The sequence below is a fragment of the Mus caroli genome, unplaced genomic scaffold (assembly GCF_978045245.1).
Source record: "Mus caroli unplaced genomic scaffold, Mus_caroli_1 scaffold_15, whole genome shotgun sequence".
Classification (NCBI taxonomy): Eukaryota; Metazoa; Chordata; class Mammalia; order Rodentia; family Muridae; genus Mus; species Mus caroli.
Window position 1 is genome coordinate 108,001,740 of NW_028227270.1, and position 25,179 is coordinate 108,026,918.

Genomic DNA, 25,179 nt, shown 5'->3' on the forward strand with positions numbered 1-25,179 from the left:
CTGGAAGAGCAGTTGGTGCTCGTAACTGCTGAGCCATCTCTCCAGTCCCCAGTGAAGCTCTTATTTGATAGTTTGATAGTGGTGATTTATTAATAAAACGGCTAGGAAATTCCAGGTAAGGAATGTTAACTTCACTCAATGTACCATGGCACTCATTTCTAAGCATGGCTCCAACTACAGGAGTGTTCTGTGCATACGGGGATCACTTATGACAGGGCACAGTGACATTTAAGTGACCTGGAGTTTTTACTATTTGAGACCTAGTGGTATTTAGAAAGTACTCTAATGCTCCTGCCTACTTTGCCTAGGACACTGTGAAATATAGCTATTTATGAGAGCCTACAGAAGAAATCAGAACTCTTTATTGTATGTACGTGTGTGTGGTGGCTGTGTGCGCACACGCATCTGAAGGTCAGAGGCCAATTTCAAGTGTGCCGTTCCTCAGGTGCCACGCTTTAATTTTTTCCAGCCAATCTCTCAGTTTTGCATGTAACTCTCAGATACATGCCAGCATGCTGGCTTTCTTTTTTTCTTCCTTAAATGATTTACTTATGTTTTATGTGCATTGGTGTTTTGTCTGAGTATATATCTGAGTAAGGTGGGCAGAGCCATTGGAAGTGGAGCCATAAAAAGTTGTGAGCCACCATGTGGGTACTGGTAATTGAACTTGGGTCCTCTGGAAGAGAAGCCAACTCCCAAGTGCTGAGCCATCTCTCTAGCCCCTAGCAGGTGGCTTTTTATGTGAATTTTAGAGGTCAAACTTTGTTCATATGCTTGCACAACAAGTACTTCATCAACTGAATCATCTTCCCAGCCCAAGAGTTCTTTATGAAAGCTAGAATTCCCTATTATATAGTAGCTCAGACCTCTAGTAGTGCAGGCCTAGGGCCAGGCTGTCCCTGTCAGTGCCCCGGGCACTGGTGGGCGTTTAGGCAACACCCACCAGGGGAATGCAGCATCCAAGACTGACTCCCAGTGCTCACCTTAGGGGAAGAGTCTCTTGTCTTCAGCAGAATCTGGTAGTTCAGGGGTTTCCACATGGAGTCATCTGCCATGGCCACAGAGAACTGTGCGATGCAGGGCACCAGGTGCTTGGTTACCCGTTCCTGGAACCTTTCTTCTCCTCCAAGCCTGTTTTCCAGCTGGGAAGATACATGGGCTGTCAGCATTAACAGGCTCAAAAAGTAAGTTCTCCCCACACTAATCTTGTCTCTAGGGCCAACTTCTTCCCTTTGGATCTCAAACAGCTGCAAAAGCCCTTAGCATCAACTTCTCCCTCTGGAAGACCTGGGGTGGTGGAACTTTCCTGTGGGAGCAGCCATGCTCAGCGAGGCTCCTTTAACAATAGTTAACATACCTTTTCAATGGATAAACTGACAATGAGATCTTATTTCTTTCCTTTTGAAATTCCCAAGTAAAACTCAATGAACTCCACAATAAAGACAAGTCAAACCCATGAAAAATCCATTTTTGAGTTACATTTTCCTTAAAGGATCCGTTTCCTGAAAACACTGTATGACTAAGCCTTGTAAGCTATCATGTCGCATACACAAACCCTGCAGAGACGGATCCAGGAGGCCTCAGTGACAGAAGGCCTTGCAGTGGGTTACCTGATCCACCAGGGGCATCATCAGGGCTTCTGCTCTCTCTCTACTCATGAAATTCTGGGTGTCAAAAAGGAAGACCTTATACAAGCAGTTCAAGATAAACTGCAGCAACAAGCAGCACTTTTCAGGGTCACGTTCGGAGTCAAAGAAGGCTTCGTCTGTATGCAGGGAAAGAGCACAAATGCAAAACACTCAGTCCTGGTGCTTAGAGACACTGTCATAACTACAGCCAGGAGACTGTGTGAAAACCTAGAAGCTGTAAATGGTACAACACCGAACAATGGTGTCCACAGATGGGGCTCTCCTTTAGAGCTAAGACTGTAGTGCTTAAGTTGAGCAAGTTCAGTCACTTCAGCTAATTCTCAGTAGAGGATAGACCAGTCCAAACCTGGGGAGGAACCCACGACCTTACCTATATCAGGGACACACTCTACCACTGGGCTGTCTCCAGTCCCAAATTTACTATTATACAGCTACTACCAATAATGAGTAATAATGCCCACTTTACCCTTTCTCGTATGTCGATTATTTGTTCTAACATAATAGAAAATATGGCAAAGTAAAAGTTCACCATCCTCACACCAAGGATTATAAAGTCTTTTCTGAGCTCTAGGTCTTGTGCTACGTGCCTGTGTCAGACACACGGACACGGGTGCCTTGGCCCAAAGCAGCTACCAACCTGTTTTGGAGATGTTTACTTGGTTCAAGGTATCGGCAAAAGGTTTCACCAAGTGCCCAGCAAACAGAGTGAAAAGGCCTTTCAACTTCTCAGCAATGCAGTCGGCCAGATTGTAAAATGTCAACAGCCTGTCCTTCGGCGCATCTTCTGTCTTGGCCCAATCAAACAGCTACAACCAGGAGAGAACAGTGACATCATCTACTCACCCTGCCAGTGACAGTGAGCACGACATGCAGGTAAGAAAGGCTCACCTTGAAGAAGAGAGGCCTGAATGTGACCTCTGAGAGCTTCACCACCATGGCCACTAGACAGTCAATGATCCAACCTTCTGTTTTCCCAACTTCCTCTAGATCGTCCTGAAAACAAAGGAACTAATTAGCATGGACTCAATGCTTTGGCAAGGACAAAGGCTACTCTGTTAAAAATTAATCTGGCTCTTGCAGGGATAGGAAATGACAGCTTCAGGGCCTGGGGAGTGGGGACCAGCTCACCTCTGAATGCTGTGCCCGGAAGTCCAGGGCTTCCAGGAAAAAGGTGGTCAGCTGAGACTGGTGAGATAAGAGCTCTTCCTTCTTCATCACCCCGATGTGCTCTTGTAAGATGCTCATAAATGGGCCCATTTGATTCTACCATGAATACAGCAGAGAATATGTTTGCCTTGTCTTAGAGCTCAGTGCATCCTCACAGAAGTGAACGATGCTATGCTCCCAGACACGAACACTGAGCATTCAGCACCACCTTCCCTCTCCAAAGATCAATAGTCAACACTCACCTTCCAGTTCTTCTGGACCTGTTTGAAAGTCTTGCTAATGGCTGGCAGTAGGACGCGAGGTGAGAGCTCAGTGGCCAGGGTCTTTTTAAGAGCTGTCAGGCGGATGTTAGCCTGTGAGGCAGAACCCATTTCTCTAGTGATTTTCTCTAGGTGAATCACCTGCAGGAACATGAAAAACAGTGACCGAGGGCGCTAGACTGTGCTGGCAACCACACTCACAGGATGGCTTGGTGATGGCATGCAGCCATCAAAAGCCAGAACAAATAACTCTTCTAAAGCAAACTGATTATCTGCAGATGAAACTGAGTGGATGACTCCCCTGGCTGGAAGCCGATGAAGGAGGTGAATGTCGAGCGCAGGAGCACAGAGGACTCTCAGCCCGATCGATGGCTTTCCTACGACTCAGGTTCTTGCTCACTAAAAGCAGCTGAGGAAGACTCCATCAGCTTAGCCCCCTTCCAAGAGACAGCAGCTTCGAGCCCTTGCTGAAGACAGTGAATGTCAAGTCACTGGCACCATGGCAGTGAAGACTCAGCTTCCCACGGCAAGGAATCACAAACTAGAACACTGGTAACCTGGTCAAGGAGGACTGACTTTCATGGCTACTTTCAGTTAATGCCACTCGCTCAGTGTGCTGACAGGCAACAGCTCACCTGTAAATGAAGAAGCCCACTATATGAAACACCTTACAGCTAAAGACGCTTTCCTGTTAAAACCACAGGCACACTAATTTCCTAAATAACAGTGGCAACTCTCCCTGCCCACCCTCAGCAATCTAAGGTAAATAAAAGCTGACATCACACCCAGCTGAAAGAAAGACACCCGATTTTGCCTGTTGGTTCCATGATGAAGCAGCGATGACAAACCCACCTGGGTCAGAAGGCCTTCCAGGTAGGGGCTGATGAAGTGTGGCAGAGTCTCAACGACTTTGTGCAGGGCAGCCAGGGCGCTGAGCAGGCAGACCTCACTGTGGACCAACTCACTGGTGCTCTTCATGGCTGTCAGCAGCGAAGGCATCAGGCTGGCAAGAAGGAACAAGTGCGTTAGAGCAGCTTCAAGCCACAAACACTAAAGAAGGAGCTGGGGACACGAAGAACAACTCTCAGCCAGCTGTGCTTGCTACAACCCTGTAACCCACAGTGTGCGGATACTGCCTGCACACTTTCTACTACTACTAGATCCAAGAAGCCCTGGGTGCCGACAGTGCTGACACACAGTAGCTGTGAAAAGGGATGGGCTTCAATGGCTGAACATGCGCAAAGTACAGCAAGGCCTATAAAGAAGAAAACGGTGTGTGTGTGTGTGTGTGTGTGTGTGTGTGTGTGTAGGATATGGCCCTGTATTACAGATGGCAGGGCTTTAAGATAAGTAACTTGCTACAACTGCTAGCAGGCTATGGTCAGAGCCAAATGCAGAGTCAGGAGCTTGCCTCTGCCACAGCAAACGGCTGCTCCCTAAGCACAGCGACTCTGGAAAGGAAGAACATCACCAAGCAATGTCTGAAGGTCACAGGAAATGGTGCACTTTCCAGAGCAAAGAAAAGATCAATTCTTTCACCACTCTATTTTCCGTTACTTTCTATTCAAGAAGCCGGAAGTCCTGAACGCAGGGGGACCTTTCCGTTGTAGTGGCTCCTGTTCCAAGGTACCTGGGCAGCTGGGGGATGGCCAGCGCTTCCAGAGTGGACGTCACCTCTGCTATGCACAGCAGGGCGCTTCCCAGGACATTCTTCTCCTCCTTTTTCTCTGGTGCTATCAGCTTTACTGCAGTGCTGAGAACTGGTATGAAAGGCTCTCGGTTCTGTGCCCCGAAGTTCTTGCACAGGAGTTTCAGGGTGTACAGCGCTGTCTGTCTGTTTATTGCCTGTTCATCCTCTGCCTCCCTTTTCTTATGCTGCACAATGGCCAGAAGGACTGGAACCAGTTTGAGAAAGCGGTGGACCTGAAGAAATGGAAGCGAAAACAACCTGTAATCAGAGCTACAAGAAGGACCAGTCTTCTTTCCCATCTCCCCTGCTTGGGTCTGAGTCCCAAGTCACACAAGCACAGTCAAGCAACTGTTCCCCCATCCCCAGTGTAGAGAAGTCAGCTAGGGTCTTGATCATGTTACATAGCGATCTTACCACAGAGCTCCAGCTTCAGACTTCTTTTTACTGTTGAGATTGACCCTGAACTCACTATACAGCTAGACAGGGCATGAACTTGAGAGCCTCTTGTCTTGGTCTCCTCAGAGCCACTGCCATCCGCCTTTCTTACTGCTAAGCATATGCACAAACTGTCTGACCACCTGCTGATCCTTACACTGTGTCCCAGTGAGACAAGAGGCAAATCTGCTTCAGCCAGGGCCGCACGGGTCACAGCAAGCAGAAGTGCATTAGGAATTCCATCCTCAGGCCTTCCTTAGCACATCTCTAGCATGAGGAGCCACAGCACGTGTCTCTCTCTTTCACACATCACACACAGTATGCCAATCCAGATCCTAAGAGCCTCCCACTTTCCATGGTGTGCCAGAGAACTGTGGGCGAGCTAAGCAGCAGAGGAAGCCCTGCAGGCTTGCAATAGGGTCCTCACTTACCATTTTCTTCTTCCAGAACATGTGCTGCTGGAGCTTGTTATTCAAAAGATCCAGCGCCTTCCGACGCACAGATGGCAGGGGGTTGCCCACCAGCCCTCTAATCACAGAGATGAATGTTTCTGTGGGCAGCAAGGCATTGACCTACAGAGAAGGAAACATTTAACACCAAACAAAAAGGAGAACTCAACTCTGTAAGACAGACTTTATGATTTTGACAGAAAGCATATCCATGTAGCCCAGGCTAGCCTTGAATTCCGATTTGAGAGCTGGGACTACAGGCATGTCCCACAAGTCACCATGGCCAGCTCAGACTCTTATTTATGATAAACCCTGAGGTGGCAGACATTTCCAGACATGTGCTCTCACACACACTAGCTCTCAGGCAGTTATTACTAATCCCAAATAAACCGAGACAGCAACACGAAAAGGACGTTAACTACTCTAGCCATGTCCTAATCAAGGCCAAGCATGTACATCTAATACATCTAATTGGCCTTTTTATATTATCCCACTTCAATGACGCGGAACATTCTAGCTACATGATCAATTGTTAAATTCCTCACATTTATTGAGGCACACATTCTCATCATTGGTAGGGAAACAAGTTTGTTTTTAGACATTAAGAGACTTGAACAAGAAAATCATGAGCTTTCTTATATCAAGAAAAGTTATTACTAAGTGTATTGGGTTTTTTTTTTTTGTTTTTTTTTGTTTTTTTTTTAAAGATTTATTTATTATATGTAAGTACACTGTCGCTGTCTTCAGACATTCCAGAAGAGGGCGCCAGATCTCGTTGCGGATGGTTGTGAGCCACCATGTGGTTGCTGGGATTTGAACTCTGGACCTTCGGAAGAGCAGTCGGATGCTCTTACCCACTGAGCCATCTCACCAGCCCCTAAGTGTATTGTTAAAGTGCAAGTTTGAGTTAAATAATCTTACAATGGCATAAAAAGTAGTAACAAACATGGTAATTAAGGGGAGAAATGAAAGCCTAGAAAGCCTACCTTATCCAGCATGTCATAAGCTTTGCTGAGCAGCGCTCGCCAAAACTTCCCAGTCAGTTTGTCTGCATTCTTTTCCATGGACTGTGCCACTGTGTTAATATAGCTGAGAACCATTTCTAACAAACTAAAAGAAACAGATCCACAAAAGGCAATTCAGTAAATTATTTCAGACTTACTTCAGAAGTTACAGGAGGGAAAGGAAGGATCAGCACTGGTTATCCTGCTTGGAAAACCAGTCCGCAGTCTTCCCTCTGCCTTGGAGCAAAATATTCAGGGCAAAGGAACGAACTTGACAGACTTGAGAGACAAAAATGTCTGCAGCAAGAATGACAAAGCCCGGGTGCAGAGCAGCAGTGAACATGGCCAGGCTGTATGCCATTGTTACATTTACTCTTCCTTTGCAAGTTGGACTTATTCCCGAGAAATTTAAGAAAAGCACAAACATACCCCTGTTCAAGTCCGTGCAGGCTCTTAGGACCACCACTTCCTACAACCTAGGAATTAAAGAAGCTCCGTGAGAACAGTGTGAAGTCATCTGAAACAGGCGACTATCACAAATCCGAAACTCTTGTACCAGCGCAATTTAATTACTTGCACATCTCCCTCACTGGCTGCAACCATTTCATTGGATTTGTAGTATGCATTCAGCATGGCAAGATTCAGAAAAACATCGATGTTTCTTTTATAAAAAGCCTGCCCCTGTGAACTCATACAGGGTATTAAATCAAGCATTTTGAAAACAGATATGGCCTATCATGTAATTGCTTCCTGCTTCTTCCTGTATTTCAAACCACCAAAGAAAGCCTGAACCTGCCATTAAGTTTCTAAATAACACATACATCAGAACCGCCCCCCCCCCCCCCCGCCTCCCCAAGGCAGGGTTTCTCTGTATCACCCTGTCCTGGAACTCACTCTGTAGACCAGGCTGGCCTCGAACTCAGAAATCTGCCTGCCTCTGCCTCCCAAGTGCTAGGATTAAGGGCATTTGTCACCACTGCCCGGCCCATACATCAGATTTTTGAGGCCAGGATATAGAAACCTATCTTGTTCTAGTTCTTTCAGTCCAGTGATACATATTGTTCTTCTGTAAATGTATTTAATCACTTTCCTTTACTGCTAGATAATTTATGTTCGTTTTTTTTCCTACACATAGATTGAATACCACTCCTTACCCTAAAATGCTTGAGATAAGACCTATTTCAATTCTGGATTTTTTTATTTTGAAAAATTTGCAAATAATGATAGTTAGGATGGGACACGTGTATAAACATGACAGTACCTTATAAGCCTGACGGTAATTTCACAACATGTTTCTCACGTGCTTCTGTTTTGACCGTGACCTGACACGAGGCCAGGTTGCAATTTTCCACTTACGCTGTCAAGCGAGTGGTTCGAAATGGCTTTACAAGTTTGGTATTTTGTTTTTGTTTTTGTTTTTTTTGATTTTTAATATTTTTATTACATATTTTCCTCAATTACATTTCCAATGCTATCCCAAAAGTCCCCCATAGCGCCCCCCACTTCCCTACCCACCCATTCCCATTCTTTTGGCCCTGGCATTCCCCTATATTGGGGCATAAAAAGTTTGCAAGTCCAATGGGCCTCTCTTTCCATTGATGGCCGACTAGGCCATCTTTCGATACATATGCAGCTAGAGACAAGAGCTTCGGGGTTCTGGTTAGTTCATCATGTTGTTCCAACAATAGGGTTGCAGATCCCTTTAGCTCCTTGGGTACTTTCTCTAGCTTCTCCATTGGGAGCCCTGTGATACATCCAATAGCTGACTGTGAACATCCACTCCTGTGTTTGCTAGGCCCCGGCATCGTCTCACAAGAGACAGCTATATTTGGGTCCTTTCAGCAAAATCTTGCTAGTGTATGCAATGGTGTCAGCGTTTAGAAGCTGATTATGGGACTGATCCCTGGATACAGCAGTCTCTAAATGGTCCATCCTTTCATCACAGCTACGAACTTTGTCTCTGTAACTCCTTCCCTGGGTGTTTTGTTCCCAATTCTAAGAAGGTGCACAGTGTCCACACTTTGGTCTTCATTCTTCTTGAGTTTCATGCGTTTATCAAATTGTATCTTATATCTTGGGTATCCTAAGTTTTGGGCTAATATCCACTTATCAATGAATACATATTGTGTGAGTTCTTTTGTGATTGTGTTACTTCACTCAAGATGATGCCCTCCAGGTCCATCCATTTGGCTAGGAATTTCATAAATTCATTCTTTTTAATAGCTGAGTAGTACTCCATTGTGTAAATGTACCATAATTTCTGTATCCATTCCTCTGTTGAGGGACATCTGGGTTCTTTCCAGCTTCTGGCTATTATAAATAGGGCTGCTATGAACATAGTGGAGCATGTATCCTTCTTACCGGTTGGGACATCTTCTGGATATATGCCCAGGAGAGGTATTGCTGGATCCTCCGGTAGTACTATGTCCAATTTTCTGAGGAACCGCCAGACTGATTTCCAGAGTGGTTGTACAAGCTTGCAATCCCACCAACAATGGAGGAGTGTTCCTCTTTCTCCACATCCTCGCCAGCATCTGCTGTCACCTGAATTTTTGATCTTAGCCATTCTGACTGGTGTGAGGTGGAATCTCAGGGTTGTTTTGATTTGCATTTCCCTGATGATTAAGGATGTTGAACATTTTTTCAGGTGTTTCTCTGCCATTCGGTATTCCTCAGGTGAGAATTCTTTGTTCAGTTCTGAGCCCCATTTTTTAATGGGGTTATTTGACTTTCTGGAGTCCACCTTCTTGAGTTCTTTATATATATTGGATATTAGTCCCTTATCTGATTTAGGATAGGTGAAGATCCTTTCCCAATCTGTTGGTGGTTTTTTTGTCTTATTGATGGTGTCTTTAGCCTTGCAGAAGCTTTGTAGTTTCATGAGGTCCCACTTGTCAATTCTCGATCTTACAGCACAAGCCATTACTGTTCTATTCAGGAATTTTTCCCCTGTGCCCATATCTTCAAGGCTTTTCCCCACTTTCTCCTCTATAAGTTTCAGTGTCTCTGGTTTTATGTGAAGTTCCTTGATCCACTTAGACTTGACCTTAGTACAAGGAGATAGGAATGGATCGATTCGCATTCTTCTACATGTTAACAACCAGTTGTGCCAGCACCATTTGTTGAAAATGCTGTCTTTCTTCCACTGGATGTTTTTAGCTCCCTTGTCGAAGATCAAGTGACCATAGGTGTGTGGGTTCATTTCTGGGTCTTCAATTCTATTCCATTGGTCTATTTGTCTGTCACTATACCAGTACCATGCAGTTTTTATCACAATTGCTCTGTAGTAGAGCTTTAGGTCCGGCATGGTGATTCCACCAGAGGTTCTTTTATCCTTGAGAAGAGTTTTTGCTATCCTAGGTTTTTTGTTATTCCAGATGAATTTGCAGATTGCACTTTCTAATTCGTTGAAGAATTGATTTGGAATTTTGATGGGGATTGCATTGAATCTGTAGATTGCTTTTGGCAAGATAGCCATTTTTACAATGTTGATCCTGCCAATCCATGAGCATGGGAGATCTTTCCATCTTCTGAGATCTTCTATAATTTCTTTCTTCAGAGACTTGAAATTTTTATTATACAGATCTTTCACTTCCTTAGTTAGAGTCACGCCAAGATATTTTATATTATTTGTGACTATTGAGAAGGGTGTTGTTTCCCTAATTTCTTTCTCAGCCTGTTTATTCTTTGTGTAGAGAAAGGCCATTGATTTGTTTGAGTTAATTTTATATCCAGCTACTTCACCAAAGCTGTTTATCAGGCTTAGGAGTTCTCTGGTGGAATTTTTAGGGTCACTTATATATACTATCATATCATCTGCAAAGAGTGATATTTTGACTTCATCTTTTCCAATTTGTATCCCTTTGATCTCCTTTTGTTGTCGAATTGCTCTGGCTAGGACTTCAAGTACAATGTTGAATAGGTAGGGAGAAAGTGGACAGCCTTGTCTAGTCCCTGATTTTAGAGGGATTGCTTCAAGCTTCTCACCATTTACTTTGATGTTGGCTACTGGTTTGCTGTAGATTGCTTTTATCATGTTTAGGTATGGGCCTTGAATTCCTGATCTTTCCAAGACTTTTATCATGAATGGGTGTTGGATCTTGTCAAATGCTTTTTCCGCATCTAAGGAGATGACCATGTGGTTTTTGTCTTTGAGTTTGTTTATATACTGGATTACGTTGATGGATTTCCGTATATTGAACCATCCCTGCATCCCTGGGATGAAACCTACTTGGTCAGGATGGATGATTGTTTTGATGTGTTCTTGGATTCGGTTAGCAAGAACTTTATTGAGGATTTTTGCATCAATATTCATAAGGGATATTGGTCTGAAGTTTTCTATCTTTGTTGGGTCTTTTTGTGGTTTAGGTATCAGAGTAATTGTGGCTTCATAGAATGAGTTGGGTAGAGTACCTTCTGTTTCTATTTTGTGGAATAGTTTGTGAAGAACTGGGATTAGATCTTCTTTGAAGGTCTGATAGAACTCTGCACTAAACCCATCTGGTCCTGGGCTTTTTTTAGTTGGGAGACTATTAATGACTGCTTCTATTTCTTTGGGGGATATAGGGCTGTTTAGATCATTAACCTGATCTTGATTCAACTTTGGTACCTGGTATCTGTCTAGGAACTTCTCCATTTCATCCAGGTTCTCCAGTTTTGTTGAGTATAGCCTTTGGTAGAAGGATCTGATGGTGTTTTGGATGTCTTCAGGATCTGTTGTTATGTCTCCTTTTTCATTTCTGATTTTGTTAATTAGGATGCTTTCCCTGTGCCCTCTAGTAAGTCTGGCTAAGGGTTTATCTATCTTGTTGATTTTCTCAAAGAACCAGCTCCTTGATTGGTTGATTCTTTGAATAGTTTTTCTTGTTTCCACTTGGTTGATTTCGCCCCTGAGTTTGATTATTTCCTGCCGTCTACTCCTCTTGCGTGAATTTGCTTCCTTTTGTTCTAGTGCTTTTAGGTGTGTTGTCAAGCTGCTAATGTGTGCTCTCTCTAGTTTCCTTTTGGAGGCACTCAGAGCTATGAGTTTTCCTCTTAGAAATGCTTTCATTGCGTCCCATAAGTTTGGGTATGTTGTGGCTTCATTTTCATTGAACTCTAAAAAGTCCTTAATTTCTTTCTTTATTCCTTCCTTGACCAAGGTATCATTGAGAAGAGTGTTGTTCAGTTTCCACGTGAAGGTTGGCTTTCTATTATTTATTTTGTTATTGAAGATCAGCCTTAGTCCATGGTGATCTGATAGGATGCATGGGACAATTTCAATATTTTTGTATCTGTTGAGGCCTGTTTTGTGACCAATTATGTGGTCAATTTTGGAGAAGGTACCATGAGGTGCTGAGAAGAAGGTATATCCTTTTGTTTTAGGATAGAATGTTCTGTAGATATCTGCCAGATCTATTTGATTCATAATTTCTCTTAGTTTCTCTGTGTCCCTGTTTAGTTTCTGTTTCCATGATCTGTCCAATGGTGAAAGTGGTGTGTTGAAGTCTCCCACTATTATTGTATGAGGTGCAATGTGTGCTTTGAGATTTACTAAAGTTTCTTTAATGAATGTGGCTGCCTTTGTATTTGGAGCATAGATATTCAGGATTGATAGTTCCTCTTGGAGGATTTTACCTTTGATGAGTATGAAGTGTCCCTCCCTGTCTTTTTTAATGACTTTGGGTTGGAAGTCAATCTTATCAGATATTAGAATGGCTACTCCAGCTTGTTTCTTCATGCCATTTGCTTGGAAAATTGTTTTCCAGCCTTTCATTCTGAGGTAGTGTCTATCCTTTTCTCTGAGATGAGTTTCCTGTAAGCAGCAAAATGTTGGGTCTTGTTTGTGTAGCCAGTTTGTTAGTCTATGTCTTTTTATCGGGGAGTTGAGTCCATTGATATTAAGAGATATTAAGGAAAAGTAATTGTTGTTTCCTGTTATTTTTGTTGTTAAAGTTGGCATTTTGTTCTTGTGGCTGTCTTCTTTTAGGTTTGTTGAGGGATTACCTTCTTGTTGTTTCTAGGGCGTGGTTCCTGTCCTTGTATTGGTTTTTTTCTGTTATTATCCTTTGAAGGGCTGGATTCGTGGAGAGATAATGTGTGAATTTGGTTTTGTCGTGGAATACTTTGGTTTCTCCATCTATGTTAATTGAGAGTTTGGCTGGGTATAGTAGCCTGGGCTGGAATTTGTGTTCTTTTAGTGTCTGTATAACATCCGTCCAGGATCTTCTGGCTTTCATACTGGTGAAAAATCTGGTGTAATTCTGATAGGCTTGCCTTTATATGTTACTTGGCCTTTTTCTCTTACTGCTTTTAGTATTCTATCTTTATTTAGAGCATTTGTTGTTCTGATTATTATGTGTCGGGAGGTATTTCTTTTCTGGTCCAGTCTATTTGGAGTTCTGTAGGCTTCTTGTATGTTCATGGGCATCTCTTTCTTTAGATTTGGGAAGTTTTCTTCTATAATTTTGTTGAAGATGTTTGCTGGTCCTTTGAGTTGAAAATCTTCATTCTCATCCACTCCTATTATCCGTAGGTTTGGTCTTCTCATTGTGTCCTGTATTTCTTGGATGTTTTGAGTTAGGATCTTTTTGCATTTTACATTTTCCTTGATTGTTGTGCCGATGTTCTCTATGGAATCTTCTGCACCTGAGATTCTCTCTTCCATCTCTTGTATTCTGTTGCTGATGCTCGTATCTATGGTTCCAGATTTCTTTCCTAGGGTTTCTATCTCCAGTGTTGCCTCATTTTGGGTTTTCTTTATTGTGTCTACTTCCCTTTTTAGGTCTAGTATGGTTTTGTTCATTTCCATCATCTGTTTGGATGTGTTTTCCTGTTTTTCTGTAAGGACTTCTACCTGTTTGATTATGTTATCCTGTTTTTCTTTAAGGATTTGTAACTCTTTAGCAGTGTTCTCCTGCAATTCTTTAAGGGATTTTTGTGCTTCCTCTTTAGTGTCTTCTGCCTGTTTAGCAGTGTTCTCCTGTATTTCTTTAAGTGTGTTATTAAAGTCCTTCTTGAAGTCCTCTACCATCATCAGGAGATATGCTTTTAGATCCGTGTCTAGCTTTTCCGGTGTGTTGGGGTGCCCTGGACTGGGCGAAGTGGGGGTGCTGGGTTCTGATGATGGTGAGTGGTCTTGGTTTCTGTTAGTAAGATTATTACGTTTACCTTTCGCCATCTGGTAATCTCTGGGGTTAGTTGTTATCGTTGTCACTGTTTAAAGATTGGAACAGAAGCTGTGTTCCACTCACCAGCAGTCTCTAAATCCTGCGGCGGGGGTCGTGGGTAGCTGGCGGGTGTCAGGCAACCCTGCGCTCCAGCTACCCCGGCGCTGATCCGGCCGGATGAGGCCTGTGGCCCTACTCAGGCCGGTTTCTGCTTCCCTAACTAATGCAGTCTCAGGTCCCGCGCGCAATTGGATTGGAGCAGAAGCTGTGCTCCACTCACCAGAAGTCTTAAGATCCTGTGGCGGGTGTTGTGGGTAGCTGGCGAGTGTCAGCCGACCCTGCGCCCCAGCTGCCCCGGTGCTTTTCTGACTGGAAGAGGCTTCAAGTTTGGTATTTTGAAGCATTTCTGTCAGGTTGAGGATCAGGACGTTCTCCTGCACTAACAAAGCTTGGGAACATCTTGCTAAGTCTCTTAGGCATCTGGGCAAGCTTTCCTCACCTCTGACCTGCGCGCACACACAGTGTAGTGTAGTGTAGTGTAGCCTCTCCTCCCCGCCACTGCACGTCTCATATCCTTGCACCTCTTGGCATCAGTTTTCCTATTTCTGCCACTTGGATGAACAGCAAAGCCACGTCCCACTTAGTCCGTGTTTCTCGCTTTGCTCACCAGGGCCCTTGAGTTCTATCAAATATTAAACAGCCATTGTGGTTCCTTTTCATCAAAACGCCATCTTTTGCCAGTGTTGGAATGGAAACTGATGCCTGCAGCCTTCCTTCTCTGCTCGTTTACTGTGACGTTTGCTGACTCAAAATTTGAAAGAAAAATCATTTCTCCTTTGATCACAACACTGTTCTCCTGGATTTTCTTTTAAAAAGCTCTAGGTGTTGCTTTTTACATCAAAGTTTTTCCTCTGCCTAAAATTATGTGATGTCCATGGTGTGAAAACAGAGTGGCTTTCCCCCGGAAATAGAAACACACCATGCCAGCATTAAGTGCACCTTCTTTGTGGCTTTGTAAACCATCTGCCACCCCCGACCCCCACCTAGGTGTGTTCTCAGCCTGGTGGTCAGTCACACTGACCTATCTGATCATGATTCTCTACCATTAACCCTCAGCACATCAACATCAACATCATTTTTAAAGAAGTTAACTGGGGAAGTGTTAACTTTTATGTTAATCTAAAATCTTTGAACAGTTGAGTTTTTTTTTTTAAATCACTTTACTTAATGTGTGTGTGTGTGTACATATGTGCATGCTACAGTGCATGTATGGAAGTCAGAGGACAGCTTGCAGAAATGGGTTCTCTACTTCCAATATTCAGGTTCCCAGGATAAAACTCAAGTCATCAGGCTTGGCAGGATGGGTATACCCACTGATCCATCTAGCCAGCCCAACTGTGTGTCTTTGTATGCAAGAACACTGTCTCTGTTTTTCAAGTATTCTTTTGTGCCTTTTTAAAGAAATTAGTGGAGCAGTGTGGCACACGCCTTTAATCCCAGAACTTGGTAGGCAGAAGCAGGTGGATCTCTGAGTTCCAGGACAGCCAGGGCTACACCGAGAAACCCTGTCTTGAAGAGAACCCTGAGAATTCTATTATAATATTCTTAGCAATGTTTCATTAGGCTGAATTTTCAATACCTCATTTATGTTGTATTGCTTGCAAAGATTTTTTTTCCCCTGTAATCTAAAAGTAGTAACATTTTATAATGGTAAGGTAGCTGACACGCTGAGATAACCCTACCACGCCATCTCTATGAGGAAGCTGCAGAGCTAATGGCTAGGTCTAGGAGATTGCTGATCCTCTTTTTTCCTGGTTCTCACTTTCTTTGCTTGCACAGAAGTGGTGACAGAAGGCACCTGTGTTCCTGACTTCTGGAGAGGTGCCGACACTTCATCCTTGATATAAACCATAGTTTCCTAAGAAAGCTTCACCAGGTGGCTGTGTTGTTCACAATCTTCCCTCAGAACCAGGTGATTTATCCACTCAACTGGCACACACTGGGTTGGGAGTGGCTTGCGGTTGGCATAAACTATGCTATCCTCCATTTGCCTGGAGATGACTGGTGGTACACATGCTCACGTGCTTCCAATGGGGCTTTGCTGCCTGAGAATGACGACATCGCTGGGTCTCACTCAACTCTGGGAGACAGGGTCCAACAGTGTGCATGTGAAGTGCACTGTTTTTCACTGTTTTTCAAGGCATGCCTCACAGTTCCACAGGACATTTGATGAGCTATGTTTTTGTGAGTCTAAGACACTGCTTTTTTTTAGCTAAAACAAGATCAGTTCTTATAAACATGCTTAAAGAACACATTACCTTTTTGAGAAAATGATTGGAAGCCAGGAGTTGGGACATGAAGGACACTGACAAATACTTAAAATGCCGAAGCTGCTTGCTTGTGTGAGCATCCACCTTAAAAACTGGCAACATTTCATCTTGTACTTTATTCTTAGTAGATACTGTCTTGGAGGTGGCTTCTGAAAAACAGCAGCAGACCAGGTAACTTTATCCCTCTCCAACCACTAATCTGTACAATGTGCAAGTGTAGCACGGTGAGCAGGATGCTATCTCAAAGAGAACTGTGCTGGGCTAGGAACCAGACTTGTCCTTAGCCGAAGCAATGAGCGACAGCAGAATGTTTATCAAGGAAGCAGCCACCCCACAAGCCTGAGAAGAGGGAGTCAAAGTAGAAAAGACAACAACACGGGAAAGTGGAGACAATCAGACATTCTAGATCTGGGTTGAGATTCTGAAGCTGAAGGAGAACATCGCCACTCAAAAGGCTTATCTAAAAGCTGAAGATGTATATCTCAGAACTTTAAACTTCAGATATAGCTAAGAGAGTGTTAGAGGTACAGTGGTCAAGGTCATGTATGGATGCACTAGGGTTCCGAAGACCGCCTCATTCCCATCTGCTCTGCCGCAGCTCTGTTAGATGGGAGCCCATCCTTGACCGGGGCTTACCTTCCTTTTCCTCTGGCAGCTTTTCTAGGTAGTGGAGAATATGCATCAGGCTCTGGACCTGATGCCGGACACTGAATTCACAACAGACTGAAATCCAGAACTCAGTATCTGCCTCTAAAATAGCATCCTGTTTAGAAAGAAGGGGAAAGGTGACAACAAGGCCTAACAAGTCCATCAGTAAGCACAAACTAAGGACACACTCAGAACACACCCTGCAGTAGTAAGTGCCTTTCCCTGTAGCTGTCAGCAGATGAGAAAGCTATGAATTCCTTCAGTAGTAGAGATTCAGGAGCGCTGGCTCTTCCAAACAATTGGCCAGTCCTCCCCTCACATAGTGCCTCCACAGGCAACTTGCAGAGACCCTGTTTCAGTGTCCCTCTCTGCTGGGCAGAGAACCACCAGTGGTGCTCCAGACTCATTTCTTAGAAACAGAAAGTAAAGGGCCCTTAGATGTTTGGTTGCTAGAGATGTTCTGGGTTGCTGGGCAGAAGTGGCTCACAATTTTAATCCCAGAAATCAGGAGGCAGTGGCAGGTGGATCTCTGTGGAGGCCATCCAAGTCTACAGAGTGAGTCCCAGGACAGTCAAGGATACACAGAGAAATCCTGTCTTGAAAAACAAGCAAACCCTTTTCTTTCCGATCTGCCATCATGGGTGGAGCTGCCGCCATGATGAAGATTTTTGTGAAGACCCTTACCATCACCCTCAAGGTTGAACCCTTGGACACTATAGAAAATGTAAAGGCCAAGATCCAGGATAAGGAAGGACTTGCTCCTGATCAGCAGAGGCTGGCCTTTGCTGGTAAGCAGCTGGAAGATGGCCGGACTTTGTCTGACTACAACATTCAAAAGGAGTCCACCCTTCATCTGGTGTTGAGACTTCGGGGTGGTGCTAAGAAAAGGAAGAAGGAGTCTTACACCACTCCCAGGAAGAATAAGCATAAGAGGAAGAAGGTTAAGTTGGCTCTGCTGAAATACTATAAGGTGGATGAAAATGGCAAAATCAGCCGACTTCGTCGAGAGTGTCCTGATGAATGTGGTGCTGGAGTTTTTATGGGAAACCACTTGGACAGGCATTACTGTGGCAAGTGTTGCCTGACTGACTGCTTCAACAAACCAGAAGACAAGTAGCTGTGTATGTGTTAATAAAAGAAAGGAACTTATACTTAAAAAAGAAAAAGAAAAACAGACAAACAAAAAAAGATGTTCTGTGTCTATACATTTTGAAAGCTAACTCACCTCCCCCCACCCACCCAAAAAAAGCCACCCCCAAAACCAAGAAACAATCTTGAAAAAGCTTCTGGGTGAGCACTGTCAAACTGCACACACTAAGCAGTGCTAGTCCCACACTTAAGTTGACCAATATCACAAAACCCATGTGACACCACCCCACTGCTTCTTACCACCCCACCTGATTGATATATACTCTGACCTTTTCTCCATAAGCAGCCACCAGCACTGTTTTAGTGACATACTGTTCAAAAAGCAGGACGAGGAGAATCCACAGGAATTTTTCTGCACTTAGTGTGGAGACTAGCTGAACAAGGATGGGCAGGCGTCTGTGTTCTGGCACATGTGGAAGTGCGTCCACAAAGACACCGATGATTTTCACCACAATCTCTTCAACATTTCTAGTGACTTCTACAGAGTCTCCAGTATCAGACTGCAAAAGATCAGACAGGGATTTGAGGAGGCACAAATAACCTTCAAACCCAGCTTTCAGAGGGATTAGGTCTCTTAGTGACAACTCAGTGAGTGTCTATCTTATCTCAGCCATACTTCTGTATAAATCGTGTCCTCCCTTTTGTCAGTTCAAATCCTGTTTCTTATGAACTTTTCTGGTTGTTCTAGACCATTACTCTCGACTCTTTAGCATTTACTTACTCATTTGGCACATAATGTAGTATATACACATAGAAGCGTACATCAGGCACTCGCCCTATAGCTGCCAATGTATTGAACACAGGAAGCACCAATCTAACACCAAGAGTTAAAGGGGGACAGTGTGAATCTCTTATCCTCCAAAAGTTGAAAGCATGGTAAATGATATTCACAAGTGTGAGTGTGGGGTAACAGGTATGCTTGAAGCTCCTTTTCACATCAGGTATCTTTACCTGGTAAGGACAAGTCCTGGCTCTCAGACCATGCTTAGAAAACTCGTGTTAACTTGACTGCTGACAAATCTGACATTGCAGCTATAAAAGTTCCTTTCTCTTATTTTTTCTTTATTGGATTCTCAATCTAAAAGCTTCATTATCAAATGATAAAACAGTCAATTGACTCATCATTATGAGGTCAAAACGCTTCCATGGCTACACTACTATAGTTCAGTGAAACCACATTTAACATATTTGATGGCAGTACCAGAATATGTGGTACTGCCATTTGCTGGCTTCACCACTGTAAAAGTTCCAGACAAAGATGAACCTGAGTGCTTCCAAACTGGCATTTACATGAAAATTGTACAAATTCAAAATAATAACAATGATGGTGGCATGCAGACAGCTTACCTGAATAAGTGCTGGAATGACCATTTTCACTGTCTTGCTAATAACTTGAAAACTATAAGCGTCATCTAGACGCATGACATTGGCTCCCATGAATGTAAAAATAGACATGATGTTGTGAAGAACTTTATCCTGAAATAAATTACAGTTATCACCATTTTCTCTTTCAAATACCAAAGAATTATTTAAAACTCAATAAAAAATTTGAACTATTCTTCCTCAAGAACAGGCAAAGGGCTGGGACTAGGGTTTTAGTTCAACAGCAGAGTGCCTGCTTAGCATGCACAAGACCTTAAGGCTAATGCCCTACACCACCAGAAAGAAAAACAAGTAAAAAAAGGGAGAGCTCGCCCTGATGGTGCGGGAGTGAGAGAGCTGGTAGACTGACCAGCTCAGATATCTCTCAGGCCCAGATCCAGGTCTTTAAATTGATCCATCCAACATCTACCCCATCAATAAACTATCAGAGTGTATGAAGGGGCCAATCCTACAGATTCAAAACTACTGGATCTCCATGACACAGACCAAGAACAAGATATATCTAAGAGGAGTCCAGTGAGGCTCCAGTACTGACAGTGTAGCAGAAGGCAGAGCCTCAGACCAGTGGTCAGTGCAAAGAACATTTGCAGGCAACCCAGTGCAGACAAAAGGGGCGCACTATAGCTTCCACAATGAGCTTTCTCGGGTTCTTTTCTTCTCCTTTTGGCGGGGAGGTTGCAAGGCTCAAGGGTGGTACAAGGGGACTGGAGGGTAAGTGGAACTGGGTACATGAAGTGAAATTCATAACAACCCAATAAAAAGTTAAAGGTGGCGGCAGAGGTGGGGAATCTCAAGTTTCCAAACATACAAATGGTCAACATACAAAAGAATGTTGAGAAAACAGATAAACATGAAAGCAGCAGCATCCAAGACTGGGGACTGTGATATCAAAGTGACAACAAGACACCCTTTGCATCCACCACAGTGGCTAGGAGCTCTACTATACTGGATGGATGTCACTTGACTTTCATGAGCTAAATGGTAACCAATTTTTTAAAATTTTTGATAATCAATTTTGTGTGTGTGTCGTTTGTTTAGTATCTTCTGGGGACTGGCAAGCTGGAGAGTTTCCTGGAGAGCATGAGGGTGTCAGCTAACGTTGTCTGAGGAGCCAAGCACACGTCGTCCAGCTGAAGCTCCATCACACTCCAGGGAGGAGGAAAGTTACTATTATTTTCACTTACTAACTGAAGCTTGTTTTTCTTTCTTTCTTTCTTTCTTTCTTTCTTTCTTTCTTTCTTTCTTTCTTTCTTTCTTTCTTTCTTTCTTCCTTCCTTCCTTCCTTCCTTCCTTCCTTCTTTCTTTCCTTTCTTTTCTTTCTTTTCTTTCTTTCTTTCTTTCTTTCCCCAACACTGGGAATCACACTAGATCTAACCTTTGCCAGGCAAAAGCTCTACCACTGAGCCCTAAGCCTCTGCCTAATGAATTTAAGTCAGTACACACCAATGCATTGAAGAAGAGACCTGAAACAGCCACTCGAGTCTTATATCTTTCACTTACCGGAAATATTCCAGCAACAGTACCCAAAAGTAGCAGGGCATGGTGGTGAGTCTGCGGCATCTCCGAGAGGCGGATGCACTGCACTATCAGCTCCACATTGAACTTCTCCTCATCCACAACATCTAGGGTGGAGGGAAGGGGTGGCTGATAGACTCATGAGCAAGCAGGCCGCTTCCTGCCCTTCCCGCCCACCAAGCACATACCTTTAGGTATTCTGCCACCATCTGGGGAGAGTTTTTGGCAGATGTTGAGCAAACAACTCAGAATTAACTGCTTAGTGTACTCCATGTTCCCCTGCTCTGATGACAAAGGTTCTAAACACCTTCAGGAGCCCCAGAAGAGAAATGATTGGAAATTTAGAAGTTAATACAGTCACATTAATGACTACTGTTCAAAACCTATTCAATAAGGAATAAAGAAAATACTACTATTAAGCAGTCTAATAGATTTCTAACTCCAGTTTAGTTTCTCATTAGTCAAGTACATCAAGTGGTTTCTTTCCACAATTTAGGTACTTCCCACCAACTGACTTGCGATCTCCTAACGACGTGGAGAATCACGGTACTTTTCCAATGACAACAGCCTCCTCAGCTCAGTGGCACACTCTAAAGCTATTTTCTAATAATTTACAACTACGATATTGCAGGCGTCACACAGCATCCTTAAAATACACATGAGTGGCTAAGATACGGCACTGGAAGTTAGGTAGGAAAGCAGGTAGATCGATGAAGTCAGTTACTACACAGCTCAGGAGGAAGCCAGCGTACGAAATTCGTAATGGGTTACTGAACCCAGGCTTCAATATTTCAATTACAGCACTTTAACTTCCTTTATTGGACAGATGATCTGAACAAGAAAAATATCCCCAAAGACAATGATAAATCAACATGGGCAAATTTTTACCACCCTCTTGTCCCCAAGACCAGACCCACGTGCCATTACCTCGACAGCAAGTTAAAGAGGGATGGGATCAGTATCTGAGGGCACTTGAGCTTCTTTTTGTGCTGCAGCAACTCCAGGATGAGGGTGACTCTTTGCCAGTAAGGGCCCTCCACTTCTTGAACAGACTCCACATCTTGTGACTTTCTGGGAAACAGAGTTGACAATGCAAACACTATTACCCCTGTTTATGCAAAACTGGTGTGTATCTAGAAACCACAACAATAGCCTGAGCCTGAGGAACAAGACCAGACCCCTTGGTGTACTCAAAGCTCTTACTTCTGTTGCATTTTCTGCCTTCTCGTTTGCTGAATTGTGCCCAAAGATTTAGCTTTATCTCGTGGCTCCAGTTCTATTCTGATTTGTTCAGCATCGACAGAAATCTGAAATATTGAAATAATGGCTAGTGATGTGATTCACTGGAACAAGATTACAGCAATAGTTGTAATGTAATTATCAACGATCAACATTAAAATAAAACCAGAAAGTCGGGTGGGTGTGGCGCACACCTTTTATCCCAGCATTTGGGAGGCAGAGGCAGGTGGATCTCTGAGTTCAAAGCCAGCCTGGTCTATACTGTGAGTTCCAGGACTGCCAGGAATCCACAGAGGAAACCCATCAATCGATCAATAGATAGATAAACATAGCTGCAATAAGCATCACTGCACAGGTCAACGACAGCATTTCAGTCTACATCTATGTCATTGTGCCACTTGAAGTCTGCCCAGTCCCCAATACAAGCACTACAAACGCCGTCTTATGTGTTATTTAGGATGCTCTCAAGTACGATGCTGAACAGATTCCTATGGTACTTACTTGCTGTCACTAGGTTCAGAAATATGTACAATATCAATTACATTTGCCTTACAATCTAGGCTGAGCTTATCTATAGCTGATATGGCATGTTTGAGTTCAAATCCCAACAACCACATGGTGGCTCACAACCACTCATAATGAGATCTGATGCCCTCTTCTGGTGTGTCTGAAGTCAGCTACAGTGAACTTATGTATAATAAGAAGTAAATCTTTTTTTTTTTTTTTTAAAGACATTCATTAAAATACAAGTATGGACTGAGTAGTAAATGATACCAAGGAATTACTATCAATTTTTTCAGGTATGTTGTAGTTACGTTAGACAATGGTCATTTTTAAAAGGTGAAAATGTAAAAAGTACATAGGGACAGAAATTAAATGTTTTAGACTTGCTTTAGAATATTTCCCTCTGCAGCGAAAAAGAGGAGAAAAAGCTGTTAAAGATTGAGATCTAAATCTGTATATTACATTTTTCATCATTATTTAAGCTAAATATTTTATGTGTATGTGTATTTTGCCAGTATATACATCTGTGTACCACCTACATGCCTGGTGTTTGTGTAAGCCACAGGAGGATGTTAGATGCCCTGGATCCTTGTGAGTAGCAACATGGTGCTAGGAATCAAACCCAGGTCCTCCTCTGGGAGAGCAACAGGTACTCTCAACTACTGAAGCCATCTCTCCAGCCCCGATTTCTATTATTCTTATTGTTACATGCATACCGTGTCTGTTATGTGTATGCACATGCTCCCTGTGCATGCATGTGGAGATCCAGCATAGATAGCAAGTCTTCCTTGATTGTTCTTCACCTTGTTTATTGAGGCAGGGTCTGTTACCTGAACCCAGAGCTTAACTACACAGCTACTCTAACCAGCCAGCTTGCTTAAGACCCTGCTTTTGTCTTCTAAGTACTGGAACTAGAGGTGGACTACCATCCACACCCAGATTTACATAGGATACAAGCTCCAGTATTGACACTTGTGAGGCAATCACTTTATCCACCCCCTAACATTTTCTAATGCAGTCAATTCAAGGAATGAAATAACCCACTCCAATGACGGCTAGGTCTCAATGTACAGACAAACATAGCATGTTGAGCTCCAATTCCATCTGATACATCACACATCTATTTAAGTAACGTAAGGTCATCTTGCGCAACATCAAGCCCCTCACAAGTCCCCATTCCTTTCATGAAACAGGCAGGTGCACCTAATGAGTAAGATCCAAAAATAAGACAACCATGAGTAACTCTCTGAAAATATACACTTCATATCTAACAATCAAACACTGCCCCGCTTTCAGTTTGTCCTGCTTCTTGTACATAGATGGAAATGCGGCCTCTCAGCTTCTGGCTTCAGCCACCTGCTACCATACCTCCTTCACCATTATGGACTCTTGTTTTGGAGGCATTTGTGCTGTTCTTAATCTTGTTCAAAGAAGCTTCCTATACAGTGGGTAGTGGCTATTACAAAAGTCCTAACCATCCAAAATACTGAGAATAAGTGACTGTGAATGCTCAGCCAGATGGGACATCTATACTGACCTGCTTCATACCAAACCAGGACCAGGGAACACTTTGGTAGAGTAGGCAGACATAACTGAAGACCAGAAAGATAGAGAAGAATGCTGGGTTTATATGCATAATATCACACCTGTTAAAATTTTTAGCATGAATGGAGCAGGGGCTCCTGAGGCTCCACTCCTGGCTAAGGAGCCATTGACAGCAAATGGCTTCCGAGAGAACACTGGCAGGTTGCCTAAGCCCTGGTGTATGATTCCACACACACCCACACATGAGCAACACTAGTCAGACTTGGTAGATTGTTTCTTTTTTTTTGGTTTTTCGAGACAGGGTTTCTCTGTGTAGCCCTGGCTGTCCTGGAACTCACTCTGTAGACCAGGCTGGCCTCGAACTCAGAAATCGGCCTGCCTCTGCCTCCGAGTGCTGGGATTAAGGAGGAATTGAAGCTGGAAAGGAGCTATACTGGCAGGGGAGAGGGGGAAGCAAGGGAAGTACTTGGATATGGTTAAGATGCATTGTATAAGCTATGAGAAATTTAAAGAATAAATTTAAAAATGAAAAAAGATGGCGAAGACGTAAGACTTGGTTTTGAACTTCTTCTCTGAGTCTTGTTAACAGTGGAGTCTGACCCCAAAGGAACACTGTAAAACACAGGTTACACTTTGTCAACTGGAAAGACTAAACACGCACAAAGTACAAAGTTTGCAACTTACCCCCTTAAAAACACTGCCGACCGTCTGAACACAGTGCGCGTCTTTGCAGTTCACTAACAAGTCAAACAGCACACACAGGAGCTTCTGCTGGACCTGTCCATCTGACACAGCGGCAAAAAACAGCTTTGTAATCTAGGAGCAAAAAACCCCAGGGTGAGAAAACAACTTTAACCTAACTATAATACAACTGGTGCTACATTTTTCCATTTCAAATTCAGTGCTTAAAAAAGGGAGGAGGTATTTCTTACTCTTGTGGGTTGTAATGCATGCATACGCACAGGTGGAGCTAAGAGAAGAATTTTTGGGAATCCGTTCTCACTGAAGGTTCTGGGGAATCACTCAAGTTGTTGAGTTTGCATGACAAGCATCTTTACCTGTGG

General features: G+C 43.4%; 1 protein-coding gene and 1 pseudogene across 1 annotated transcript in view; one reads left to right on the forward strand and one right to left on the reverse strand.

Annotated features, from left to right (window-relative positions):
- Heatr1 (HEAT repeat containing 1) overlaps positions 1-25,179 on the reverse strand; it is a 49,125-nt gene that overhangs the window by 1,991 nt on the left and 21,955 nt on the right. Inside the window, exons 24-43 of the mRNA XM_021180215.3 lie at positions 24,800-24,931; positions 22,031-22,134; positions 21,755-21,898; positions 21,016-21,134; positions 20,813-20,934; positions 19,277-19,405; positions 18,199-18,429; positions 16,769-16,895; positions 16,121-16,281; positions 7,084-7,130; positions 6,637-6,760; positions 5,633-5,773; positions 4,707-4,999; positions 3,929-4,079; positions 3,059-3,217; positions 2,778-2,912; positions 2,538-2,642; positions 2,287-2,455; positions 1,611-1,765; positions 984-1,142 (exon numbers count right to left, since the gene is read on the reverse strand). Of these exons, the coding sequence (XP_021035874.1) occupies positions 984-1,142; positions 1,611-1,765; positions 2,287-2,455; positions 2,538-2,642; positions 2,778-2,912; positions 3,059-3,217; positions 3,929-4,079; positions 4,707-4,999; positions 5,633-5,773; positions 6,637-6,760; positions 7,084-7,130; positions 16,121-16,281; positions 16,769-16,895; positions 18,199-18,429; positions 19,277-19,405; positions 20,813-20,934; positions 21,016-21,134; positions 21,755-21,898; positions 22,031-22,134; positions 24,800-24,931 (2,907 nt within the window). The remainder of the gene's footprint in view (positions 1-983; positions 1,143-1,610; positions 1,766-2,286; positions 2,456-2,537; positions 2,643-2,777; positions 2,913-3,058; positions 3,218-3,928; positions 4,080-4,706; positions 5,000-5,632; positions 5,774-6,636; positions 6,761-7,083; positions 7,131-16,120; positions 16,282-16,768; positions 16,896-18,198; positions 18,430-19,276; positions 19,406-20,812; positions 20,935-21,015; positions 21,135-21,754; positions 21,899-22,030; positions 22,135-24,799; positions 24,932-25,179) is intronic.
- LOC110307930 (ubiquitin-ribosomal protein eS31 fusion protein pseudogene) lies at positions 17,400-17,897 on the forward strand (annotated as a pseudogene).